Below are 17,800 nucleotides of genomic sequence, written 5' to 3' on the forward strand. Positions count from 1 at the left end.
TCTCATGGTCTCTCATTACTGCACGGGAAGAGGAAGGTGGTTTGGGCATCCCCCAACTTGCACAAAAGGCCCATGCACTCCTTTTCGATTTGTTCAAGAGAATGGAGATTCCTCAGCCTTGGTCCTTGTTAGTTAAGCACTGGCTAGCTTCCAATGATGTGAAGAAATTGGGGTTCCCTAATCTGAATTGGACTGATCCATTGCTCGATGGCCCTGGAGTTAAAATCCCACAATCACAAATGGCTCATAGGCTGACACGAGTTTGGCAAAAGATACTTGAAGACTCCAAATGGTTGGGGGCCCAAGATAGGAGGGGAGACACGTCATTGAAGCAACTAATATGGACTTTCAAAGAGGCTTATGACCCCCCATATAGGCCCATGAAGGAGAAGCCTAGTGTGGTTAAGAAGCTAGCTGAAAAAGGTCTCTGCAGGTGGGAAGACCTATGGGAAGTCTGTTCAATGGAGTTTATGAAGCTGGACAAAATTAGGGAGCTCTTCCTCTTAACTCCTGCCGAAGAAGCCCTTGTCCAGGAAGTCTTGAGGAAGGTGAAACCTACATGGCCAACCTCAAAGGTGGTTTGTGAGGTGAACTTGACCAGGTTGATGACCAGCCCAATAGGGAAACCACTATGGAAATGTAGGAAGTCAAAGGATTATTCAAGGAAAGATCTGTCTCACATACTTTGGGTTGCAAAGTACTGGTGTAGATGGCACCCAAGGTTAAGAAATAGAACCTGGGTAAGGAGGTGCTGCAATGTTTGGAGGGCTACCCCCTCAAGGAAACTTAATTTTATGCTATGGCATGTTGTCATGAACAAATTGCCTACTAGGGAAAGATTAAGTAAGTTGATGCCAGTTTCCCCATGGTGTATATTCTGCAAGATAGAGAAGGAGTCTACAAGACATCTATTCTGGGACTGCAGAGAAGTTCGGGGCTTCTGGAAGCAACTCCAGTCATGGGTGCGAAGCACTGGCTTCTTTGACAGGATTGACAATAAATTGGTACTTTTTGGTGAGCAAGGCAAGATGGATGAACAATCTCTGAAGCTATGGAATGTGATTAGAGCGATTTCAATGTAGGAGATCTGGAGGCTAAGAAATGACAAGCTTTTTGTAGGGTTAAAGTTCCCTTGGTCCCAAAGGATCGATGGCCCAGGGTCAAAAGTGAACTTTTGGTGGCCCTTAAGGGCTGTAAACTAGCTGATAGAAATTTTGAGGTTTTTTGTAATGCCTTAGCAAACGCCTAAGACAATTATGTCTTGAAGAAGCCTCTTAGTAGGCTATGTAAATACCTTTTATTCATAATATTGATATTCTCTGCGCATTATAAAAAAAAGGTGCTTCTTAAGCTATAGGAATTGATGTGGTCGCAAAGGGTGGCTCCAACAACACAAGAAACAAACAAAGAGGAAGATGAGGGGATTTTGAAGCAATAAAGAAAGAGCCAATGCTGATTGCCTAGATAGAGTTGCACTTGCGATATGTTTAATAGAGGTAGGATAGGAGGCATCCCAAGTCCTATATAAGTCTAGACCCTAATATGATACATACATACATACATACATACATACATACATACATACATACATACATACACACACACACACACACACACACACACACACACACACACACACACACACACACACATATATATATATATATATATATATATATATATATATATATATATATATATATATATGTATATGTATCTATAAAAGGAGGAGATGGAGGTGGAGCTTATGATGCCTTTGATATTGTACACATTACATTACAATGTATTCTTATAGAGCCTACGATGCCTTCAAACTTGCACACTATATTTTAGGCTCTTGCTCAACTATTATCCTCAAAAATCTCCTTTTGCATATCTTGCCATCAATCTTTTGCTCCATTGTAGCTTTGCTTCTTCTTTGTCTTTGGTAATACTTATTTTCTTTTTTCTTGCTTATTATGTGTCATATGTTGTAACCATGGTTAATTCTTACTTGCTATATGTTGTATTTGGTAATCTTGGTAACAAAAAATCATGATGGTTAATTTAGTGTAGGTTGGTCTTCCAGTAGAATATATATATCACACACACACACGCACACACACGCACACTTACACTTTTGAGATAGAAGCTTTTCTTCCAACCCACATACCCACCCCACACCCTTGAGATGGAAGCTTTTCTTCTTAAATAAGTTTTGCATCACCACAACCTAGAGATGCAAAACTTTATCATGATAAATGGCAATGATAAATTTAGTGCTTTGTTGGGGAAAGCTCTAACTTGGGAGAGTCTTCCTTATTATCAATTTAGCATTCGATGTTAGGGGTATTATCACACTACATTTTATAAAACATCCCAACTAGTGATTTTGCATGAAACTTATAAATAGACATGCTCTTTCCACAATAAAACTTTGTACATCCAAGCCTTACACTATGCTATCTTCAAAATATTCTACACATTACTATCGTCTTGAATTAATAAGCATTAATGAAGCCCCATAATTAAGGAACATTTGCATGATTTGGTGTTGACTATGAGTTGCAAGGTTCAAGGATACGTCCCCATTAACATCAAACATTCAAAAGGAGTGTGTTGTTATGACTTACAGTAGTGGTGAAAGTAGTCTTCACAATGTTGACTTAATGTCTCATGCATTATGCATAGATATGGCCCATCCTCATCATTCCCATTTGAACATGGGTCTATTGCTAAGCATAAAGGATACCACAACTTTAACTTGGCATGTCTTTTTGGTTTAAAGTTCAAAATCTCATATCTTAGAGGTGTAGGCCATTGTTGAGGCACTCACTGTACTTCTAGTACAATGCCTCAATTAATACTAAGGTAATGTGTAGGCCATCCTTGAGGCACTCACTATACTACAAGGACTTGTAAAGTTGGAGCTTGATCCATACCAAATTGTTTGATGTGCTTTGTGTTTTGGACTCCATCCATATGAATGCAAAAAGCAAAACTCTATATTGTATGTAGCATGAGATTGCTGCATACATTGGAAGGATGTCCCTTAGATGTTATTGCAGTCTATTTTTCTCTCTTAAAAAGTTTGCATCAGAAATCCCTTAAATGTTATCGAATTGGCCCCTTTACCTTGTGAAAACTCTTTTTTCGAGTTGATATAGAACCTACACGTGTTTGTAATGCGATAACTCTGCATTTTTCGATAGTAATTATTGATGGGAAGAACACCCAGCTTTAACCTTGGAGCTATCTAGGTGTGGATTTTGAACTTTTGATCTCCCAAAACATCTACACGCTCCCAACCTAATGGACTGGTGCTCGATGGTAAAGCCTAGACGTGTTGATCGGAATATTCGTGTGTTGATCTAAATATCCTCAGATGAGCCATAAAGAGCTTTCTTTTTTGTTGTAAAATTATCACCAAGTTGGGGTATGTTGTGTGGATTGTTTTGGGGGGGGGGGGGGGGGGGGGGGGAAAGGGGATGAGATCCCTTTTGCATGAGCAAGGTACGAAAGAAGCCTTGGTTTGGCATCCTCTCAATAGAAGGGAAAGGTGTGGACTTGATGGGGTGAGTGGGGCTTCATTCTTTTTCCAACTTTTTTTTCACCCTTTGTTTTTTGAGAGGGGGTGGAAGGGTGGGTTTTTCAATGTGTAATATGTGATGTTATGGTGGTATTTTGGGGGAGCGAAGGGGGAAATGGTGGGTTTTTCAATGTGTATTATCTTACTACTATATTATTTTAGCTATAGGTTTGAAAAGGCCCGAACCTCCAGAGGGCTTCCCGAACCTACCTCCTTTTCCAAACCTCCCTTTTTAAATCAAAACCCCCTCCCCTCCTCTCTTTCTCACCTGCAATATCTCATTTTCTCTTTCCCTTCCCTTTCTTCATTAACCGCCCCCCCCCTCCCCCCCCCCCCCCCCTCCCCGCTCTTTTTTAAATTAAAACCCCTTCCCCTCTCTCTCACTTATAATCTCTTTCTTTCTTTTCCCCATCCCCTTTTTAATTAAATTCTTCCCTCCTCCCCCCCTCTCTCTCTCATGTGTTGGCCCTAGGTTTTCTCTCTCTCTCTCTCTCTCCTTTAATTAAATCAAACTTTTTTTAAAATCAAAAGTTTCTCTCTCTCTCTCTCTCACAGTTAGATTAAACTTTTTAATTAAATATTTTAAAAGTTTTTTAATTTAAAATTTTTTGAACATAGTTTTTCACATACTTTAAGAATGAGAGAGAGAGAGAGAGAGAGAGAGAGAGAGAGAGAGAGAGAGAGAGAGAGAGAAGAAGAAGAAGAAGAAGAAGAAGAAGATAAAGAGAGAAGGGGGAGAAAGAGGAAAGAGAATAGTCTTTTTTTAATTAAAGATTTTTCTTCTTCCCCTTCCCCTCTCCCCTCTCTCTCATGCCTAGGGCCTAGGTTTTTTCTCTCTCTCTTTCTCTCTCTCTCTCTCTCTCTCTTAGATTAAACTTTTTAATGTAAACGTTTTGTTTAATTAAAATAGAGAGAGAGAGAGAGAGAGAGAGAGAGAGGAGGAAAGGGAGGGAGGGAGAGAGAGGGGGAATAGAGAGAAAGAGAATTATAGAGAGAGGAAATATAAAATTTAAGAGAGAGAGATATATAGAAAAAAAAAGAGAGGAGAGAGGGGGGATAGAGACAGAGAGAAGAAAATGAGAGAGAGAAAATAAGAAAAAGAAGAGAGAGAATTTAAACACAAAGATAATTATAGAGAGAGGAAAGAAAAAATTTAAAAGAAAGATAAAAGAAAAAAATTTAAAGAGAAGAAAAAAAGGAAAAAAGAGGAGAGAGAGAGAGAGAGAGAGAGAGAGAATAAGGAGAAGAAAGAGGAAAAGAGGAAGAGAGATAGGGAAAAAGAGAAAAGAGATTTTTTGAATAAAATTAAATATTTTCTGAGAGAGAGAGGAAGGAAGAGAGGAGAGAGAGGGGAAGAGAAAGAGAGAAGATAAAATTTAAAAGAGAGAGAATGAGAGAAGAAAAAGATAAAATTTAAAAGGGAGAGAAGAAAAAAGGAAAATTAGGAGAAAGGGGAGAAGAAAAAAGGGGGCGAAGAGAGAGAGAGATAGAATATAAACATAAAGAGAGAAATATATATAGGGAAAAGATAAAATTTACATACTTTAAGAGAGACTGAGGGGGAGAAGAAAAAAATGAAAGAAAAAGAAGAGAGAGAACATGTAGAGAGAATTATAGAGAGAGAAAAGATAAAATTTAAAAAGAGAGAGAATAAAAAATAGAGGAGAAAGAGAGAAGGAAAAGAGAGGAGAGAGAGAGAGAAGAAAAACGCAAAGAGAAGAAAGAGAGAGAGAGAGAAAAGAAAAAATTTAAAACGAAAATGAAAAGAGGAAGAGAAAAAAATTAGACATAGAAAATTTGGGGGAGAGAGAGAGAGAAAAAAAAGGAGAAAGAAAGATGAGAAATGAATTGTTGAGTGAAATTCGCACAGCAACTTTGCTTGTTGCTTCGAGGCAATAAAGCGACCTAACATTCTGTGCGTACTAAGCGTGCGTGGAACGCTAGTGGGATGTTATGGTGGTATCGCTAGTGTGATGTTATGGTGGTATTGTGGATTCGGAGGATTTACAATGCCTCGAGCCTTTTGCGACCTGCGACGTCGGCGTTTTTGACTGTGTAACTGTCGCCTATTCTCTCCCCGTTTCTCTCTCTCTTTCTCTCTCTCAATATATTTCTACTCCGAAGACTACGAAGAAGAAGCAGAGGAGAAGTCCAATAGACACGAAATATGAGAGCACAGACACAGAGGCTTTTCGTAAATAATAAAGCAACACGTTGAGAGAGAGGCCTGTCATCCTCCCCAAGTCCCCTCCTACTGAATTAGAGAGAGAGAGCCTGCCTGCCATCCTTCCTCCCCTTCCCCTGCCCCTGACAGAGCCCTTCCGCCATGAAGGCCCTAATCCTCGTCGGTGGCTTCGGCACCAGACTCCGACCCCTCACCCTCAGCTTGCCCAAGCCCCTTGTGGACTTCGCCAACAAGCCCATGATCCTTCATCAGGTAACCCCCATCAGCTCCCCACACACATGCACACATGCGGTGCCCGTGCCCTCGTTTGGGGGAAGAAGTTCTTGCATCTCTCTCTGATTTTATATGCGTCGCAGTTTGATTTGCACAATTCGCACTCCTCGGATTGATCAAGTCTTGCGTTCTTTGACTTGGTCTCTTGGTTTTCATCAGATTGAAGCACTTCAAGCAATCGGTGTCGAAGAAGTTGTGCTTGCCATCAATTATCAGCCAGAGGTAAACAGCCCTCTGCTATCTGGGTGCATTATGCTGTTGAATTCCCTGCATACACGGTCGTCTTCTTGATTGCAACCCTGATGTAATAGTTTGGTGCGAACTTTACATTTGCAAAGGGAAATTTCAGACTTTGGACCTCTTCTATGCCACCAAATGATTCACATTGCGTTTTGGTTTCCAGATCTTCTACTTCAATCAGTAGATCTAGTAATTATGACATCTCTTTTCTGTCCTTCTGTGAATCCAGGTTATGCTTGGCTTTCTTAAAGATTTTGAAGCCAAGCTTGGCATCAAAATCGTCTGTTCACGGGAGGATGAACCAATGGGCACAGCAGGCCCCTTGGCATTAGCTAGAGACAAACTTCTAGATGGGTCAGGTGATCCATTCTTTGTCCTCAACAGCGATGTCATCAGTGAGTACCCTTTGAAGCAGATGGTAGACTTCCACAGGTCTCATGGAGGTGAAGCCTCGATCATGGTCACAAAGGTAGATTGCTAGATACGGTAGTGTTTGATGTGTTTATGGGGCATCAGATCTCTTGATTCACGCTCTTTATTGTTGTCAGTATTGACCTATCTTTCAACCTTGTGGTTTTGATATTAGGTGGATGAGCCTTCCAAGTATGGAGTGGTTGTGATGGATGAGAAGTCAGGTCAAGTGCAGCGATTTGTGGAGAAGCCACAAGTTTTTGTGGGAAACAAAATAAATGCTGGAATTTACCTGCTCAATCCAGAAGTGCTAGACAGGATTGAGTTAAGGCCTACATCGATTGAGAAGGAGGTTTTCCCCAAGATTGCCCAAGAACATAAGCTGTTTGCTATGGTTCTGCCAGGATTTTGGATGGATGTCGGGCAACCTAGGGACTACATCACAGGGCTACGTTTGTATCTGGACTCGTTGAGGAAAAACTCACCAGAAAAACTTGCAAAGGGTGTGAACATGATTGGGAATGTGCTCGTCCATGATACTGCCCAGATTGGTGAAGGATGCCTGATTGGGCCAGATGTGTCCATAGGTGAAAACTGCGTGATTGAGCCTGGGGTAAGGCTGTCAAGGTGTACAATCATGCGTGGGGTGAGGGTGAAAAGGCATGCTTGCATTTCTGGAAGTATAATTGGATGGCATTCCACGGTGGGCCAGTGGGCTCGTGTTGAAAACATGACAGTGCTGGGTGAGGATGTACATTTATCTGATGAGGTGTATAGCAATGGTGGGGTCATTTTACCCCACAAGGAAATCAAGTCCAGCATTCTAAAGCCTGAAATTGTGATGTGACACAGTAATGGAGAGTGTAGGTTCCTACGCATCTCACATCAGTAACTGCACCGCCAATTCTTTTGCCCTTGTAATTATGCTCAAAGTTCAGTATTTTTCTGTATGTAGCCCAATTACCAGGTTTCTTATTCATCATTCTTTTACTGACATGTAGCCAAGCCAGATGTACTAGCCAAGTCAACTTCTATGAAAGCCCTCTGATCATTTCTGTTTAGTCTGTCAGTGGTTTCCATTGATGTTGTAATCTGCAAAGCACTATTTTGCCTTGATGTAGGAGCTCGATTTGTAATGGACTCAGGTTCCTTTGTCCTTGCTGTCTTTATTGAGCATGGTCATATTTAGATTCTTCCCTTTCAGTCGACCGAACATACTTCACAATTGTTGGACTGCTGAGGTTGTATTGCTTCAGTGAACTTCTACCTCAGGGTGCTAATATGTGTTTGCAAGGTCTTTTTGAGAGAGGTTTTATTGTGTATTTGCTGAGGTTGTACTGCTTCAGTGAACTTCTACCTCAGGGTACTAATACATGCTTGCAAGATCTTTTTGAGAGAGGTTTTATTGTGTGGAGAGTCAAGTTATTTCATCACTCGCAGAATTTCAACTCCTCTGCCTTGGGCTTCTATTTTCATCCCAGTTGGATCTTACTTTACTTACAAGCTTACATCAGAGAAATGTTCTGATTCTGCTATGAATTTGTCCTTTTCGCGGTCGAGACATTTCATCTGGATTACATTTCTGCAAAGTGATTAGCAGCAGTTCGAAAGTGTGTCATTGAGTTTTCTCTCTGGCAACATGTTGTGCATTTGCAGACATGGCAAAGGTTCTTTACAGCTGTTCTTGGAATTTCTATATAAGAACACAACACTGAGTTTTGTGGTTGTTCTGATGGTATGAACTTAAGTGGTGATAACTGCTCTTCAAGGACTAAGATTTGCAGACAGAACAGGGGTTAATGTAGATGCTATATGTAACTGTGAAGTTATTGGAAGCTATGTATGGTGGTGATTGCTGGTGTGCAAGATTTTTCTTAGACATGGACACGTCGGGGGTTTGGGCTTTACTGAATTGCTGCAGCATGAAGAGCAAGGTTGGTGTGTTGTGAGTTTGAAATCAGATTGGGCAGTCACACGACTTGCAAACCTTCCACAGGAGATAAACATGTCTGTCTGTGGAAAGTGACGTGTGATCCTTGGGTCTGGAAAAAATATGAACAATTATGATGAAATTCTTGCCTGTGTGCCACCCCTGCAGCGGTGATAACTATGTCTGTCTGTGAAGAGTGACATGTGATCCTTCCTTGGCTCTGGAAAAACATGAAACATTATGATGGATTTCTTGCCAATTTTGTGAGCCGTCATTGGATAAGGACAGACTGTTAGCATCCGCCTTTCAATAACCCTCTCTGGGGACATCAAGGCAAGCACAACCCTCGCACGCAATGCATGGGACTGGCTAAGGCATCACATCACTGTGGTGGTGGTGCAATTCTTTCTTTTTTCCTGGCCTTGAGTTGAAGGCATGGAATATTCTACTAATAGTCGAATTCTTCTGAAAGAGGCAAGGATGTAACACTTGGAAGTATTCTTCCTTTTGTTGTATCAAGCTCGCATTGTCAATTTCATTCTATGTGCTCCATGGGCCTTGGCTTGCGTAGGCTTTCTGGGATGTAAGAGTTGTGAAATGACTGAGAAGATGCCAACTTTGTAAGTGGTCATTGGATAAGAACAGACTGTCAGCATCTGCCTTTCAATAATCCTCTCCCATGCAAGGCATGGGGCTGGCTAAGGCATCACATCACTTAGTGATGGTGCAATTCTTTCTTTTCTCCTGGCCTTGAGTTGAAGGCATGGAATATTCTACAAATAGTGGAATTCTTCCAAAAGAGGCTAGGATGTAACAATTGAAAGTAATCTTCATTTTGTTGTCTTAAGCTCATATTGTCAATTTCATACTGTGTGTTCCATGGGCTTTTGGCTTGCATAGGTTGGCCTTAGTGTTACTATTAGATATGTGAATGCTGGGATGTTAACAATTAACATTATCTCACTTTGATGTATGAAGCTCATATTGTCAAGTTTATGGTATGTCCATGGCTTCCTAGTGTGTGCCTCCATCATAATCCTTTTGTAGTAACCTTGTGCATTCATTTTAGTAATTTTCAGTTACCATACAGGAAACAGAAATATTTACATACAATTTACTTATTGAGTAACCAGAATTCCCGTATCTAATAGTAACCACCAAGGACAACCTATGCAAGCCAAAAGCCCCTAGAAAACAGAATATGAACCCGACAATATGAGCTTGATATAACAAAGTGAGATTATGTCAATTGTTACATCCCAGAATTCCCGTGTCTAATTGTAACCGTGAGGAACTCATTTTAGTAGTTTTCAGTTACTGCACAGAGGAAACAGAAAGATTTCCATACTATTTACTTATTGAATAATCAGAATTCCCGTGTCTAATAGTAACCACCCAGGACAACCTATGCAAGCCAAAAGCCCCTACAAAACAAGTGAGAGTGTCCAACCGGATTAGGCATTTGATGAGGATTCCTGGGCTTTTGGTTTATGAAATTTTCTCATCTTACAGCCAACTAGTTTTGTAGGGAAAGATTGAATTTATCATGTTGGATCAAGTTGATACATTTGACTGAGAAATGGTTTTTGGCAATGCTCTTGTTTATAGTTGAAATTGAGGGGTGGCTTCTCTTTTGCCTGGAGAAAGTGCTATGCCTGATTACCAACTTGGTGGAGGGACTATGACTGCAACGTGTCTTGTTAGCTTATATGAGTTTGCATGCACAAACATCATGAAGAATTCTTGAATATGTTTTTTCTGAAAGGAACTTACCATGTGGGTTGGGCCAGTACCTTTGATGGACAATGATTTCTGTAGCTAAAGGGTTGCATTGGAAACCTTGGAAATTTGCACCTTCGGTTGGAACTGAAATGGAGGGACTTCTCTTTGCTTGGAGAATGAGCTATGCCTACCCACTGACTTGCTTTTTTGTCTAGACCACAGTGGTAAACATGTCATCATTCATATACAACCAGCTTACGTGAACATGTGGTGCTATCTGCATTAGCACCTCAAGAAGTTAAAAAGTTAACCACAGCTTAATAATAATGGTCTTCAATAACACCGACTTTAGTGCAGTTTTGATATAATCAATTCTGGGCAATCATCAATGATGTGGACAAGGGATGGTGATTTAATATGCTTAGGGCCTAGGCCATTGGAACTCTTATAGAATTGCTTTGCCACCTCAATACATTGCTCACTGAGCCCTCTTTCCTAGCTGTCTTCACCTTGGCTATTTCACTTAACTATGATTTGAGATGTGTTAGTGTGAGTATCGATGATGTGATTGCTCGAGTGTTTTAACTTTTTCCAAACTCCCAAACTTTCTTTCTTGGTGATGGGCCATTGGGATCTTTCAATTAACCCTTGCTTCCTTTATGTTGGTCCTACTTGGGTCTCTAGCCGGCATGCCCAATAAACCCTTTCTCTTTTAATGATGGCCTTATATGGGTCTTTAGGCTATATGACTCCCTACATGATTGGCAGCCATCACCTAGTTCCTGTTGTCTTTTTTCATGCCATTCGTTCAGAATACTCCTGCTTGTGCATGGGATTCAACTCTCTTTTGTAATGTAGTTTCTTTTATGCTGGTCTCATTTTGTCTCTAACCTGTACGACTCTGCATACCAAACTAACCCTTGCTCTTTTAATGATTGTCTTTTATGGGTCTCTAGCCTGAATCACTGTGCATACCCAGTTAACCCTTGGGTCTTTTGACCATGGTCTTATATGGGTGTCTAGGATATACCCAATTAAACCCTTGCTCTTTTAATGATGGTCTCATATGGGTCTCTGGTCTATATAACTCCTTACATGATTGGCAATCATGATCTAGTTCCTCTTGTGTTTTTTCATGTTATTCATTCGATACTCTTACTCTTGCATGGGATTCAGAACTCTTTTGTGATGTAGTTTCCTCAAAATTTGCAAGATTTTAGATTCTACTCCTTATCTGCTTCATAATTTCCTTTGGTAACCTAAATTATTGTATTAATCCTTTTGCATGCCTGATAATTTAGAGAAATTACCTCCAATGTGGACAGTGGACGGATCTACCTGCAGATGGGAATGGGTAGGTTAATCATCACATGGTACGAATCTGATTAAGAATTTTGACTGCAATCTCATAAAACGCTACTAATCAAGCAACAAGCAGACCAAGAAATAATTCATTCTGCGAGGTGATCATCTTTTCTTTCTTGCTTGATCCGATGAGAGCGTCCATTCACCTAAACGTCTTCGAGAGTTTTCTTTCTCAGAGTGAGGACCTCGGTTTCATGGAAAATTTAGCAGAATTCTGGCTTGTTATTTCACTCCTTCTTCTTCTCACAAAATAGACAGTTGACAGGACCGCAACCACCATAGCCACGGTGCTGCTTGATCTGATGGTAAGATACGTCGCTCAAAAACAGTGAGAGACTCTCTGATCTGATGGCAAGATACGTCGCTCAGAAACAGTGAGAGACTCTCTTTTAGCTTTGTTAGCGGTGTAAAGCAGGAAGGCCTAAAGAAGCTTAAGGTTCTACAACTTCGGAAGAGAGAGGAAGAAATGAATTCTTTTCTAACCTAAGGCTCTTAAGAGAGAATAACCAAAAGGACACACTCTTTTAAAATGGTAGGGACAAGCCTAAGATGCCTTAAAGCATAGCCCATATTCCTAACTTCAAACCCTCGCGGATTCGACTTGAAAATTAGAAACATATGCACTAGGCACTAGGCAGACGAGCCAATTATGCTACACAAACTTAGTATCGGTCCCGGATAATCCGAGTTCTTTTCAAAGTTTGATTGCATGGCTAGGTAGGTAATATCGAGGGGAATTTGATGAGTCTAGTAACGATTTTTATCGTTCTCCAAACTATTATTATGCTTTTGGGGGGCCTTTTCCAAGGTAGCATAATAAGCGTGCTCTAATAAGATGACTTTGGAGGATGTCATTGATTGGTGATCCCCTATATATTCCTTTTTGTGGTCACATTACTAGCCCCCAAGGTGTGCCCTTTTTGGCACACTTCACATAATTGACCCTTGTACCCCAAATGTTCCACCATCATAAAAATGCTTTGTGCAAGGTACCACTTCTTTTCTTTTGTTTGTTTTTTGTGGAGCTTGCTTCACACACACACACACACACACACACACACACACACACACACACACACACACATTTGAGAAGAGACGTCGTACATGCTACCACAATCCCAATTTTCTAATTTTAAACTTTATGGTTCGTTGTCAATTCCCTCCTTTCCTTCAGCATCATTTACGTGTCACATCTCAACAACCACAATTAGCTTGAAATCCTATTTCAATTAGTAAGTGGCTTTGCCATGCTTCAAAATATAACAATTTGAAAGTGGTACCTTGAACAGAGATTGAATCAATGTTGCAAACACAATCCTTATTGACAGGTCATATTATATTTCTCTTCTTCATCTTAAGCTATGGACTATTTTACTTACTCACACATGAACTGTTGGAGTGAAAAGGAAAAGTGGTTAAGCATGAGAGAAAGAAGAGATGCTACAAAAACAAACCATTGGATGAATCCACAACTTTCCCATAATAAACTTATAACAAAATAGGAAGCTCACGTCCCTTAGTTGCTAGTAGAGCAATCTTTTTGCTTAGGTGGATTTTCACATTTTTGGCTAATTTAATTAGAGCCTAAAAAATATTTGGCTATAAATAGGATCATTTGTAAGTCCCTCAAAATGATAATGGTCACTTAAGGTTTAAAAGTAAAGAGAACTATGCATATATACAAAATATCATAGAGGAATATGTTAAAGCATGCTAAGTTGCCTCTCAATTTGAGGAATTTCTAGCCAAAATGTGATGATTTTTGCAAGGGATTTGCTTGAATGATAAAACATTGAGAGAGAGAGAGAGAGAGAGAGAGAGAGAGAGAGAGAGAGAGAGAGAGAGAGAGAGAGAGAGAGAGAGAGAGAGAGAGAGAGAGAGAGAGAGAGAGAGAGAGAGAGAGAGAGAGAGAGAGAGAGAGAGAGAGAGAGAGAGAGAGAGAGAGAGAGAGAGAGAGAGAGAGAACATAAGGACCATTCTCTCATGTTCTTTAGCATAAAATTGCAAGTCACATCTCAACAACCACAATTAGCTTGAAATCCTATATTCCATTAGTAAGTGGTTTTGCCATGTTTCAAAATATAACAATTTAGAAGTGGCACCCTTAATTAGAGATTGAATCAATATTGCAAACACAATCCTCATTGATAGGCCATATTATTTTTCTCTTCTTCATCTTCAACTACTTTTTCTTATTTGTTGTTTTAGCTCTCTCCTTGTTTATGGGTGCGATTGCACATGTAGCAGGCACGAACTATGTTGGAGCGAAAAGGAAAAGTGGTTAAGTATAAGAAAAAGAAGAGAATCTACAAAAATAAGCCATTGGATGAATCCACAACTTTCTTGTTTTAAGCTTATAAAACAATAGGAAGCTCATAGCCCTTGATTTAGCAGAGCAATGTTCTTGTTAGGTCAATGTTCACTTTTTTGGCTAGAATTAGGGTCTCAAAAAAATATGGTTGAAAGTAGGATCATTTTTAAATCCCCTCAAAATCATAATGGTCATCTACGGTGTAAAATTAAGGAGAAGCATGCGTATGTACAAAAGATCACAATAGAATCTGTTAAAGAGTGCGAAAAGTTCTCTCTCAAGTTGAAGAATTTGTCTCCAAAAAGTGTGATGATTTTTTAAAGGGAGGTGCTTGAAAAGCGCGCGCGCGCGCGCACACACACACACACACACACACACACACACACACACACACACACACACACACACACACACACACACACAGAGAGAGAGAGAGAGAGAGAGAGAGAGAGAGAGAGAGAGAGAGAGAGAGAGAGAGAGAGAGAGAGAGAGAGAGAGAGAGAGAGAGAGAGAGAGAGAGAGAGAGAGAGCTACTTTGACTCCTTTAACTTAAAAACACATCACCGATCGGTTTCTCACCACTCTGCTCTAGCTAACCACTCATCTTTCTCTCCAAACCAAGAAAGCAAGAATACAAGACTAGCTTTGAGCTGTAGCGAACTCAAATATTTTACCTTTCCATGTTGTAGTTTGAAAGCTTAAAGGCTCAAGATAGTTCCATGACCTAATAAATACAATCAGATGTTGTTGCTCCTTCACATCCACCACCAAGTACACCAATGAGTTGAGAAGCTGGTAGAGAAGAAGAAGAGAAAGAAGATGATGAAGAGCTTCACCTTCCCTCAATCCCTCGTTCAACCCATCTCTCACACACTCTCTCTTAGTCATTCTCAACAATGGAGGCAAGATGATAGAATAGAAGAAGAAAATAGAAATATTCCATAGTTACACTAATAGAGCTTCTATAGCATGGATGCACCAAAAGGTAAATACAATTGAGACCTCCCACCCTCACATAGATGAAGATTAGGGTTAGGGTTAGGTCATTTCTCTAGGGTGGCGGTCCATTTGTGTTTTAGGGTTTCTACAATTGTGAATTAAGATTTGCACCCTCTTTTGGGCGTCCTACCTACTTTGTGGGAGATCTAGGTCCGAAGCATGCTTTTTCCTTAACTTAAATAGACCTAACCTATGCTATTCTAATCACAAATCTATATGTGCAACCCAGACAATTGTTAAAAGTGCGACAAATATAATGGCAGGTGATGGTACAATGTGCTCGAGGGAGTGAGCCAAGCCCTCACAAAATAATACAATCATGATAATATGATGTATATGAAGTACAACAATAATACACAAGTGCCCAAAATAATATAATGAAGCTTTGTAAAATAATAATCCTCCAAAAAAAAAGTCTCTACACTTGTGCTTTAACCTTCCAATTTAGCCTTTCAACGAATATAATTAATGTTATCCCCCTTTGAGACCAGTGTCAGTCCCATGGCACTCAAATCAAAGGTAGACGTGGAATGTTAGGAATAATTGATGAAACAATAGTCACCATGAAGAGAAATAAATATTGCTAATGAAGAACCATAGAAGGTAAGAGTGACATGCCTCCTAATGAGGAATTGGTACTAGAGGAGATGATGCTCCTGTTGATATTGTAGATGAAGTCCAAAAAGATGTTGGAGATGGTGATTGGTGACAATGATGTTGTGAGGGATAGAGTTGGTTGAAGATGGTATTAGAGAAAATACACTTGACCTATTGATCCTTCAAATGGAGAGAACTTAAATGGTCATTCAGAATGAGCTGTTGTTGAAAAAAGATAGGAGATTCAATGTTGAAGTAGAGGTGAAGATGTTTGATTCTCCATAAAATTGGTACTACAAAGTAACACCTTGTGTGCATTCACTTCCTAAGAGAGAGTGATAGTCTTCAATTTGTGCACATGACATGGAATATTGCTGGTTTGGGAGATGTTTGTCCTTCAACTTTCTTGGCTAATGCTGTAACTTTCTCACTACCTGCTTGACATTGCCCAAGGTGGTGGAATATAGGAATTAAGAGATGCTTCTCTTGCTCTACCTTGGTCATTTTCTTCATGACTTCTCCCACGACCGCTAGATAATACCAAATTTTTTTTGATTGCTTTGACCATGTTAGAGGCCTTTCTAAGAGCTTCTCATCCTCAACAATTCGAATTACAATGTTTGCATGTGCATGAGTGAGCAAAGACAATAGTGTTTCATCTAGTTCCTTGGAACTCTAACCTTGGATTGATTCTTTTGTTGATGCATCTTTTCTAAATTTAAACATCCATGAGATATCTTATAAGTGGCTTCAAATGTATTGGAGCTTCTGTTCAAGAAGAATAAGACATATGAGTCATTGGATTCATTGTGTTTTGTGGGCTAGAGTTAGTATTTTGTTGTGAGGGTGAAGCACTAGAGGCTTGTTCCTCAGCTGAAGTGATAGTCTTGGTCACAACCAAAGGTCGTGATTGTGTGTGTTCCACCTTAGAATTGGAAGTAGTAACTTCTGATGCAGTGGATTGGTCAACCATGTTAGTTAAAGATGACTACGCACTAGGATCCTTGGATTGATGGAAAGTTATCGTGGTCTTGGAATTTCTAGATTTTTTTAAAACAATGCTCATAGAGGGAGGTTATCGATCCTTTGACATTTTCTTGGCTATCACTTGTGGATCCGTTTTTTGGGATTGAGTAACTGCACTAGCTTGATGTTGTTAGATTTTTAATTTGAGCTTGGTTGACAAAGGTTCTTTGGGTATTGTAAAGGACCAATAACAACTAAGGGTTATTACTTGTCAACACTTGAAGGCTCTATCTTCCCCTTCTGTGGACTTGACGTTTCAGCATAAGCAACATCACTAGGAAGTGGCTACTTTCTTTTGTGCTCTTAACTCAATGACTTCACTACCATTACTAGTTCCTCATGTGAAGTAGCAATTGCTCTTCCAAAAATTTGGATGTTGTTGTCACAACAAGGGCTAGCTTTTCATCAATCATGTTCTCTGTTTTGACTCCCCAAGCATCTTGGTCCTAGACCTAGGTCTACATTTGGCTTTCTTTCTCTTTCACTTGGATTTCAATAAGACTTGGGTTGTTGTCAGTGGAGGTGGCTTTGCAGGTGGTTTCGGCAACAACCAAATCCAAAAATCTCCCACATAAAACCTTAAGCACATAGCAATGTTTTGGGAACCCATCGTGGTGTTGTGCTAACTCTCCACTGATGCATGTGAGGATATGCCCTAGATCTCCTCTTTCTTCTAGATGAAGTGCTCTTCTCTCGAAGATCTCATGGAGAACCCAAAATGAAAATGGTTTAGAGTGCACAACCTGAATCTCTTGTACAATTAGGCTCTACTCAAGGATAATGAGGACTTGAAAGCTGATGAGCAAGTAGAGGATGAGCTCCTGAACAAGAGAATTTGGACAATAAATATGTAGACTATGACACTGGGAGTGAAATAAGTGATGAGGAAGTAGATATCATTGACTACAACACAGATGGGAAAACAATTGAGCATATTATTATGGATTATAAGAATACAGAGGCTAATGTGTTCGGGATTAAAAGAGGAGTCATTAGGGTGGATTGTGATTGGTCTTGGTTGCTGGAACATCTAGAGGTAATTGACTACTAACAAGCAAAATTGACCGAGACTAAATCTACAATGCTATATAAAGTAGGATTTGCATCAAAGCTCCGACCACCTGATGCAACTCCCTCATCTAGCAAAGGCTATGAATTTAACTTTGAATCTGA

The 17,800-nt window shown here is 40.0% G+C and overlaps 1 protein-coding gene across 1 annotated transcript; it reads left to right on the top strand.

The window, feature by feature from the left end:
- The first annotated feature begins 5,554 nt into the window (after positions 1 to 5,554).
- LOC148026428 (mannose-1-phosphate guanylyltransferase 1) lies at positions 5,555 to 8,071 on the top strand. The gene is made up of 4 exons (XM_087690868.1): positions 5,555 to 6,005; positions 6,186 to 6,248; positions 6,496 to 6,735; positions 6,853 to 8,071. The coding sequence occupies exons 1-4, from the start codon at positions 5,895 to 5,897 to the stop codon at positions 7,522 to 7,524; spliced, it is 1,086 nt and encodes a 361-aa protein (XP_087546994.1). The 5' UTR covers positions 5,555 to 5,894; the 3' UTR covers positions 7,525 to 8,071.
- Positions 8,072 to 17,800: the final 9,729 nt, after the last annotated feature.

The sequence above is a fragment of the Lygodium microphyllum genome, chromosome 13 (assembly GCF_053477565.2).
Source record: "Lygodium microphyllum isolate KBCC chromosome 13, Lygodium_microphyllum_v1.1.10, whole genome shotgun sequence".
NCBI classification, from domain to species: domain Eukaryota; kingdom Viridiplantae; phylum Streptophyta; class Polypodiopsida; order Schizaeales; family Lygodiaceae; genus Lygodium; species Lygodium microphyllum.

Excerpts from the sequence above, each read along its gene's own strand:
- LOC148026428 (XM_087690868.1), top strand. The coding sequence starts at position 5,895 with ATGAAGGCCCTAATCCTCGTCGGTGGCTTCGGCACCAGACTCCGACCC. Across the intron at positions 6,006-6,185 it reads AGCCCATGATCCTTCATCAG|ATTGAAGCACTTCAAGCAAT; the intron begins GTAACCCCCATC and ends GGTTTTCATCAG. Across the intron at positions 6,736-6,852 it reads CCTCGATCATGGTCACAAAG|GTGGATGAGCCTTCCAAGTA; the intron begins GTAGATTGCTAG and ends TTTTGATATTAG.